General features: G+C 40.9%; 1 protein-coding gene across 1 annotated transcript in view; it reads left to right on the top strand.

Annotated features, from left to right (window-relative positions):
- The first annotated feature begins 2,166 nt into the window (after positions 1-2,166).
- acat2 (acetyl-CoA acetyltransferase 2) overlaps positions 2,167-10,159 on the top strand; it is a 32,681-nt gene continuing 24,688 nt past the window's right edge. Inside the window, exons 1-2 of the mRNA XM_039737957.1 lie at positions 2,167-2,364; positions 9,814-9,948. Coding sequence (XP_039593891.1) covers positions 2,316-2,364; positions 9,814-9,948 — 184 coding nt within the window. The 5' untranslated portion in view covers positions 2,167-2,315. The remainder of the gene's footprint in view (positions 2,365-9,813; positions 9,949-10,159) is intronic.

The following is a 10,159-nucleotide window of genomic DNA, read 5'->3' as shown; positions in this document are numbered from 1 at the left end:
TTCTGCCACAGCAGATGTTTTCCATACCTGTTGATTTTTCTTTTTTCTAAGACCCCCCATCATAATGTTTTGGGGACCTGAGCCGATCAACATAACCAATACTTTATGATGGACACTTATCGCGTGTTGACTCATTTTGTTTGGCTCCTAAATAAAATGGGGGTCTGAGTCCTGAATAGCTAATCAATTAGCAAAAAAGTTAATTACCAAAATCTGACCACTAGTTAAGAATAGCGGTAGAATAAAAACCTGTAGACCTCCAGGACCGGAGTTGGAGACGCCCGATTAATGTAAAGTTTTAAAAGGTTTGTTTAGACTCGGTTGAAATGAGTTTTTGCTCTTTGCCTGATGGTCCTTGATTTGGGGTGTTTTAACTCCAATCGGAGGGCTTCAGTGGCTGCTGGTTTACCCTTTAATTCCTGACCAGTTTTTGTGGCTAATTAACTTATTTTGCTTTAATTTTAACTACCTTGCTATTGAAAACTTGGACCCCCCACCACATTTTTTTTTTCCTTCTTCACAGCTAAACAATGAGATACAAACGAGCTAATGCGTGACCAGCAACCTGTGTACATTCTATCGTGGGGAACAGAGGTGAAGGTCTCCGTGTTGATCTGTTCAGGTCACCAAAACATTTTGATGGTGGTCTTAGTAAAAGAAAATCAGTTCTGGAAGATGTCTGTTGTGGCAGAATTAGAGCACCAACAAGCCATGGAGTGAGTTAACAGGATGAATGGGCTTCTAATTAAAGTGGTTGGAGTTGGAGGGGCCCTGACTTTGGCTTGTCACCTGCTGGCTCACTTCACACCTCATTTTTGTTTGGCTGACATTTAAGAAGAAAAATGCAAAAAGAAACAATTGAGCGAATTGAGTTTTTTTTTTTAAATGTTAGATGAAGGGAACAGCAGTCCATTAATTGGTCACTGATGAAGAAAGTAGAAGAAAAGCGAACCTGTAGCTACTGTGGCCCTCCAGGGGGTGGGAGTTGGACCCCAACCCTCTCTTTGGATATTCCCAAAATGCTAAAAGCAAACCAGTTTTGCTTTAGAAAGAATAGTCTGTCCATCAAAAATCTTTTGGGCAGCATCACTCCTGTAGGTGGTCCTTTGGCATGTCAGGACTGATCTGGCGAGTAGCCCCAGAAGTGTACTCGCCGTGCCCCTGACTGCGAGTGGAGGTCTGTTAATATTGGTTGTAGTGTTGCCCTGTCAGCAGTGGTCTGCTTGGAACTCTTAATAATCTTATTTTCCCCTCTTCTGTGTGGAGTTGATGTGTTTGATCAACCTTTCTCCAAACATCTTGTTCTGACCTTCAGATCTTCTACTTTATCCATCCACCTCCATTTTGGCCTCCCTCTCTTTCTGTACCCCTGGACTTCCATTCCCATCACTCTTTTTCTTGACTTCTCCTCATCACAGGTCCCTACCACTTCAACCTACTTTCCAGTCCCTCTCTCCCACGTTGACTGTACCTCTGCTTGCCTCATTTTGTGTTTGGTCCTTCTTTGTAACCCCACACATCCATCTCTACATTCTCATTTTAATGTCCTGTCTCATCTCCATGCGTTATTGATGGTCTCGCACTGTCATAGAAACTTCTGCCTTTTAACCTTCGCCCTAATTCTTTGATCACACAATGCTCCTGATAACTTCTACCAATTGTTCAATCCACGCAGCACTCTATGGGTTATCTGTACATCTAATTCTCCATCTTGGGCCACCACTGATCCTAGATATTTAAACTTGGCCACAGTTTTCAAGAGTTCTCCCTTCAGGCCAAAGTCTGAATCCCGCACATTCTCAAACCGCAGATATTCCATCTTCTTCCCATTTATTTTCTGTACTCTATTTTCCAAAGCCCTTCTCCATTCCTCCAGCTTCCTCTGCACTTCACGTTCATACAGCGCCTTTGCCATGTTCTTGTAGCATTGGATAAGTAAAGGTAGAATATATGTTAAACCCATTAAATATTAATAACAAATATTCTGAAGCCCGCTTTAGTGGGTGTGAGACCGTTTAAATACATTTTGTTGTTTAGGGTTGAAATAAAACACTAACACCACACCAATAACGCAAAAAAAAAAATGTTTAAAGCGTGCTTCTCACTCTGTTGAAGAGTTATGGCCTTCACCGTTAGAGGGTGCTGTGACATTTACGGGACGAATGTTCAAGCGCGAGTGTGCTCTCCGTCCGATTTGGAGTCTGAGCGCATTTCTTGATGAGCAGAAACAAAACTAGAAAGACAGAAAGAACCCGCAACTCTTGTACTCTCCCAAGCAGAGGAGGCGGGCGTTAAGAAGCGAGAACCGCAACATCATGAGCTCCGAGGCTGTTGTCATCGTGTCTGCGGCAAGGACGCCGATAGGTACGGCACGGTTTGAATGACACATGTCTGTCTTTTTCTGTTTATGACTTCCTGTAAATTTAAATGTAACGATGCGCTCGGCTCGTTCATTGTGTTGTTCTAAATGTATATTTGTATTATTGGGAACGTTTGCCGAATTAACTGAGGTTGAGTACATTATTTCATTTGTATATTTTATTCTTCACTAAACATTTGACATACTAAGAGGGTAATCGCGTTCCCGGCAATATTAGCAGCGGGGCATTTACATTCTCCTAAGTTTTGTCCAGCCGAAAAGGGACACTCGAGACGAAATAGAACTAAAAGAGCAAAATATTTTAGTAGCGGCTTCATTTTAATTTATTTTTTTTAGTGTTTCGGCGACCTGACAAGAATAAATAATTACTGCCCTAGTTCCTGTTTGTGCAGTCAATTACACCGGCGACATTGGATTGGTTGCCAGCAATCCCGCCCAATGTCCTTAAACGCGGATTGGCTGTTGGGCGTGGGACGAGACAGAAGTGGCCGCTAGCGATTGGGTATCACTGTATCACCCAAGAAAAACAGCTGGGCAGATCGATCGATTTTGGCTTACAGCAGACGTAAAATGTCAATAGGCGTTTCGAAGACTTATTTGGAATGTCTGCTGATCTTTACTGCAATTAAAATGTTTGCAATTTCCTTTAAAAAAGTCCTCTAACTTAATTTCTCACATTGTATTCGGAAACAGCGAGTTAAGATGAGCGCTGAACATAAATAGGATAAGAACTGACTTGAGACGTGCTGTGCTTACCCACGACGACCTCCTTTTTTTCTTTTTGTATGTCCTAGCAATTCTGGGTTTTTTTCTTCAGTTGAGGTAAAGTCAATTTGATCTGCGATATTTTTGATGCTTTTACATCTGACATAAGCAGATAGGTATCAATTAGTTGTTATGTCCGTCAATACATAATGAAAAAGAATAAAATCTTAAGCATCTCTCTCTCTCTCTCTCTCTCTCTATATATATATATATATATATATATATATACACACACACACACAGTGGGTATAGAAAAGAATCCCCCCCTTCGAAATCTTCCCATTTTCTTTGCTTTACAGCCTTAAATGAAAACACACAAACCAATATTTCTTCCCAGCTTTACTTACTCAATGCAATCTCTAACATCCAAGTGAAAGAGATCACAGCTACAGTTCAGAAGAATTGGAAAAAAAAAATCAAAAACAAGACCTACTGAGATTAATAAAGGATCACCCCAATCTCAGTGTCTTTTTGTTGAACCACCTTAATGACAGCCTCGAGTCTGTTGGTTCTTCTCTATCAGCTTTGCCCGTCTAGATTGAGCCCACTCCATATTTGTCCCCCACTTTGCCCGTCTAGATTGAGCCCACTCCATATTTGTCCTCCACTCTTCTTTACAGTTTAACTGTTCAAGTTCGGTCAAATTGTATGGTGAGTGTTGGTGGTCTGCTATCTTCAGATCTTTCCACAGATTTTCGCTGTGATTTAGGTCTGGGCTCTGACTGGCCTCACCAGGACATTCTCTTTTTTATCCTTCAGCCACTGTGTGCTCAATTTTACTGTGTGCTTCGGGTCTTTGTCGTGTTGAAAGGTGAACATCCTGCCCATCTTCAACTTTCTGGCAGAGGGTAGCAGGTTTTGACTGACTCATCACTAATTCTCCAACTTCCCGTGTAGTTAGAAGGCTGAAATTTGGCAGGCTTATTCCTTACAGCTTACTTACAAAAGTTAGGCAGGTTTCATTTCGAAATTCTATGTGTAACGGTCATAATGGTTGATAACGGTCGACAACGTCTGCCATGTTGAACTTTCTTATTTATGGACCCATCTTCACGAAATTTGGTAGGCGGCTTCCCTGCGCTAACCGAAACCGATGTACATACTTATTTCGATGCGTATGACGCCACTGTCGGCCGCCATATTGAACTTTCCAACGTCACTAATTTTCCAACTTCCCGTGTAGGTAGAAGGCTGAAATTTGGCAGGCTCATTCCTTACAGCTTACTTACAAAAGTTAGGCAGGTTTCATTTCAAAATTCTACGCATAACGGTCAACAACGTCCGCCATGTTGAACTTTCTTATTCATGGCCCCATCTTCACGAAATGTGGTAGGCGGCTTCCCTGCGCTAATTGAAACCAATGTACGTACTTATTTCGGTGGTATGACGCCACTGTCAGCCGACATATTGAACTTTCCAATGTCACTAATTCTCCAAATTCCCGTGTAGGTAGAAGGCTGAAATTTGGTACTTATTTCGGTGGTATGATGCCACTGTCGGCCGCCATATTCAACGTATCAACAGTCTTTGTTACTTATGGGCCCATCTTCAAGAAATTTGGTACACGGGTTCCCAACGCTAATTGAATCCTACTTTTGTACATATATACGTCCATAGCCTGCAGCTCAGTCACCGTGTGAAGCGGCGTTGGGTCCCCCATCCCAATACCTCCCACGTTGTTGGCTGCCTGCCTATATAAGGCCGTCCGTCGCTCTAGTCTCTACATTCCCTTCCTTGCTTCGGCACGGGATTCACATCTCCCTGCTGATAACTACAGCCTTTTTATTTAATCCACGGCTTCTCCGCTGTTTTATTGTTCATTTATTACGATTATAGTTATTGTGTAGGTATTTTAGACTTACTTTACATTGTTCAGGTACCCATTTCCTTTATCATTCTAACCGTACCCGCATTAACATGTCTATCGAGGTGATCGCCATCGATCAAAGAACTGTCACTTACCGAGTGGTTTCCATGCCCAGAGATGGCACCTGCCTTTTCCATTCTCTGTGTTACATATTGCACGGCCATATCAGGCTCACTCTTGATATCCATTGTGTCTTCAAGGTTCAAGGTGTGGACTGATGACGGTACAGGAGATAATTAGACTACACAGGAGCACTAGAAGAGTGAAATGCTTAAGCCCTTCACCTCTGGATCTGCATGTGAGTTGATGGCTGCCGCTGAATTGTTCGGTTGTCGCTTTCAAGTGTACTGAAATAAATGGCCAAATATTTTACACCTTCGGACAACCGCCAATGCCTCTTAAACATCTTAGATTGACAGGTGACGATTTGAGTAGTGGACACTTTGATGTTTATGAATGTTTAAACTCTCAAAAGCTGGATGTGAAGTTATCAATGAAACAGGTTGTATACTTACAACGCTTGACAGATGCCGAATGTCACTTCAACAAATCAAGTCCTACAAATACTGTCGTGATTGAAACAAACCATGAAACTCAAACCGATTATGACAGCAGCAATCCAAGCTGTGAGATTTGAGACAAGATTACTGTTCACATGGCCGACTGTACGTTACATGCTCAAGAGTAAGCTCAGCGCTGGTATTTTGATAGTATATATATATATATAGATATATATATATAGATATAGATATAGAGATATATATAGATATAAATATAGATATAATGTGTGTGTGTATATATATATATAGTATGTATGTGTATATATATAGAGAGATATAGATATATATATATAGATATATATACTGAATATATAATGGGTGTGTATATGTATGTATGTGTGTATATATATATATATATATATATATATATATATATATATATATATATATATATGACAGCAACACTCATAACAGTGACAAAACAATTACATTGACAATCATGTTACGTTATTTTCAAAATGTTTCATTTAATTTTTCATTACTTCTTTAACACACTACTTCTATATATATATATATATATATAGTATCAAAATACCAGCGCTTCACAGCGGCGAAGTACTGCCTTAAAAGTTTTATTAAGAAGAAAATTAAACATTTTTAAACTGAGGGAAAATATCCCACTAATTATTGGTTAAGGATCTCTTTGTATGCCACGTTGTCAGTTCGGCCCTCCGGTTGTAATATGAACAAGCTGTGCGCTGAGCTTACTTTGAGCATGTAACGTACAGTCGGCCATGTGAACAGTAATCTTGTTTCAAATCTCACAGCTTGGATTGCTGCTGTCATAATCGGTTTGAGTTTCATGGTTTGTTTCAATTACATTCGTATTTGTAGTACTTTTGTTGAAGTCACATTCGGCATCTGTCAAGTGTTGTAAGCACACAACCGGTTTCATCGATAACTTCACATCCAGCTTTTGAGAGTTTAAACATTCATAAACATCAAAGTGTCCACTACTCAAATCGTCACCTGTCAATCTAAGATGTTTCAGAGGCGTTGGCGGTTGTCCAAAGGTGTAAAATATTTGGCCATTTCAGTACACTTGAAAGCAACAACCGAACAATTCAACGGCAGCCATCAACTCACATGCAGAACCATAGGTGAAGGGCTTAAGCATTTCACTCTTCTAGTGCTCCTGTGTAGTCTAATTATCTCCTGTACCGTCATCAGTCCACACCTTGAACCTGTGCCAGTTATTCAATACATAAGACACAATGTTCCTCCGGATATCAAGAGTGAGCCTGATATGGCCGTGCAATATGTAACACAGAGAATGGAAAAGGCAGGCACCATCTCCGGGCATGGAAACCACTCGGTAAGTGACAGTTGTTTGATCGATGGTGATCACCTAGATAGACATGTTAATGGGGGTACGGTTGGAATGATAAAGGAAATGGGTACGTGAACAATGTAAAGTAAGTCTAAAATACCTAAACAATAACTATAATCGTAATAAACAAACAATAAAACGGCGGAGAAGCCGTGGATTAAATAAAAAGGCTGTAGTTATCAGCAGGGAGACGTAAATCCCGTGGCGAAGCAAGAAAGGGAATGTAGAGACTGGAGCGACGGACGGCCTTATATAGGCAGACAGCCAACAACGTGGGATGCGTTGGGATGGGGGACCCAACACCACCTCACACGGTGACCGAGCTGCAGGCTATGGACGTATATATGTACGTAAGTAGGATTCAGTTAGCGTTGGGAACCTGCGTACCAAATTTCTTGAAGACTGGCCCATAAGTAACAAAGACAGTTGAAAAGTTCAATATGGCGGCCGACAGTGGCGTCATACCACTGAAATAAGTACGACATTGGTTTCAGTTAGCAGGGAAGCCGCCTACTAAATTTCGTGAAGATGGGGCCATGAATAAGAAAGTTCAACATGGCGGACATTGTTGACCTTTATGACCGTTACGCATAGAATTTCGAAATGAAACCTGCTAAACTTTTGTAAGGAAGCTGTAAGGAATAAGCCTGCCAAATTACAGCCTTCTACCTACACGGGAAGTTGGGGAATTAGTGATGAGTGAGTGAGTGAGGGCTTTGCCTTTTATTAGTATAGAAGATATATATATATATATATATATATATATATATATATATATATATATATATATATATAATTTTTTTTTCTCATATAACAAATAACAATAACCATTAAGGCACGAAGCAATAAAAATCAAATGAATGACCCCAGTTCATATTTGCGGTCCCAAAGGAGTAGCAGATCCACTGATGTACAGTCATAAAGGCCGAGACGCTGCAGTTCATCTCCAGCACAAATCGGCCACTGCAAGTCCTCCTTCTGGGCTGTAAAAGGCTTTGCAATCCCCATTATTTACCTTGTCTGGAATTTTTTAAATAACACGTTAAATAGTAACACAAAAGAAAATGGCCTGGACACAAATGACGGGTTCCCCTCACCTGGGGCCTCATGTATAACGCCGTGCGTAGAATTCGCACTATAACATGATGTAAGCACAAAAGCCGAAATGTGCTTATGCACAGAAAAATCCAGATGCAGGAATCTGTGCGTACTCCAACTTCCACGTTCTTCTGCTACATAAATCCCAATCAGCGTGAAAAGTAACGCTCGTGCACGCGCCTGCTGTCCCGCCCCAATTCCTCCCAGAATTACGCCTCTTTGAATATGCAAATCAATATAAATCGCCCTTAAACTCAGCCTTCTGTGAAAAGACAATGCGAAAAGCACGGGGGAAAATATAAGAATTTCAGTGAATACCAAGTGGAGGCAAAGGAAAAACATACTATTTGTTCAAATAAACCGTGGTATAATCAACAAAAGGAAGTTGATCGAGTGACATAGCGTGTTGGAGAAACTTGAAAGCTAACGTTCACAAAGTCGCACAGTGCCAGAAATAAAAAAGAAGTCACATATCAAAGTCGCCGTGAAAAGGCGAGTCGTAGCCCACCGTCTGAGTGTCGTATGAAAGCTTATTAGGGTACAGAGAAAAAAAAAGCACACAGTGGGGAAAAAGTATTAATTGTTAACTTTAATCTCGAAATTTACACTTTAATCACATAGTTTATTTTGTCATTTAGTAGAACATCATAAACTTAATTTTAAAATCATTTAATTAACCAGTTTCTCAAATCACATCGTAATTAAAGTAGCACGTTAAATGCTTTGTTTTGTATGTGATCTTCTATGTGCTCTGTGTGTGTGAATCGCTACTTGCTTCTTAAACCAGCTGTCTTCCTCCAACAGGGCACAGAATCCATTACATTCGTGATATTACACCTCTCTGAATAACTGAAATACTGGGATGTATACGTGATATCATTTTCATGATGATAGGAGTTAAAGCACGTTATTAAACATGGGTTTCACGGCGCAGTGATTGTGTGCGACCTTCGATGAAATTATTTATTGCAGCAGTACTCGGGGGCGGCTCTAGGCCTGTGGCGGCCCTGAGCAGAGAAAGATTTGGTGGCCCCTTTGCCCGCCAATGTCAATATGGTATCTTATGCACGGTGGATGGCCACGTCCGTTGCAGACACTGCATTGCCGCCTCGTGCTTATGACACACGCGTTTAACTTTTGTCGAAATTTGCCGCTGCGTTTTTAGCTGTGTCGTTATTTTCTCTTTATGTTTTATATTCAATATACAGAGTGGGTCATTTATATGGATACACCTTAATAAAATGGGAATGGCTGGTGATATTAACTTCCTGTTTGTGGCACATTAGTATATGTGTGTGTGTGTGTGTAAGTAAATGGCGAGCGTGAAAATTCACTCCAATTCAGTGATGTAGGAGCTTTTCTTAGGTGTCCCCCAGCAAATGTGACAGGGCTATTTTAGAATCTCTTTGTAGAATAAGCGACACTTGATCTCTTGTCACGCTTGCTTTGTTTTACTCGATGACATCTCGGAGACATGCAGGGACGCTGGGGACAATCGCTTGTCATGTCGTCACTTTTCAGGAGGCACGCGGCACTTTTTAAACGAACTGTGAGAACACAAGTGCACGGTTTTAGCCGATTATATATGATGGTGTTGCTTTTGACTTTGTGTGTTTTTTATTTATTTTGATTTTCTTATTGTGTATTTAAAGCAATTGTTACGTCTTTCCAAATGAAAGATATTTTAGCAAAAAATACTTCTGAGTAAATTGATATTTTGTGTTCATAATTGAATGATCTGAAGAAGTGGATGTCAAATAAGCGTTCAACCTCCAACTAACTTTACACCCCTTTTTTTTTTTGTATTCAACAGGCCGTTTCAATGGCTCCTTGTCCAATCTGCCTGTACACTTACTGGGGTCCCGTGTCATCAGCGAAGCCCTCAAACGGACAAGTGTCAGACCAGAAGATGTGTCTGAAGTCATCTTGGGACACGTTCTAACCGCAGGTAGGCAGAGCGAGCCAGGCAGACCCTTTACGACGCAGCGTGGGAGCGGGTGGGCGTGCAGCAGTCTTAGTGTTGTGTGATGGTTTGAGGCTCACCGTCTGCTCGGTGGCTTGTTTCCATTTTCATGTAAGTCATTCAAGGAAGTTCAAGAAGAATCACCCATGTCGGAATAGCAGAATGATGGTCAAGCTTATTTCTGTTCAATTACACT

Source organism: Polypterus senegalus, chromosome 16 (genome assembly GCF_016835505.1).
Source record: "Polypterus senegalus isolate Bchr_013 chromosome 16, ASM1683550v1, whole genome shotgun sequence".
Lineage (NCBI taxonomy): Eukaryota > Metazoa > Chordata > Cladistia > Polypteriformes > Polypteridae > Polypterus > Polypterus senegalus.
Note: the sequence above shows the minus strand (reverse complement) of the source record. Positions and strands in the feature narration are given on the sequence as shown.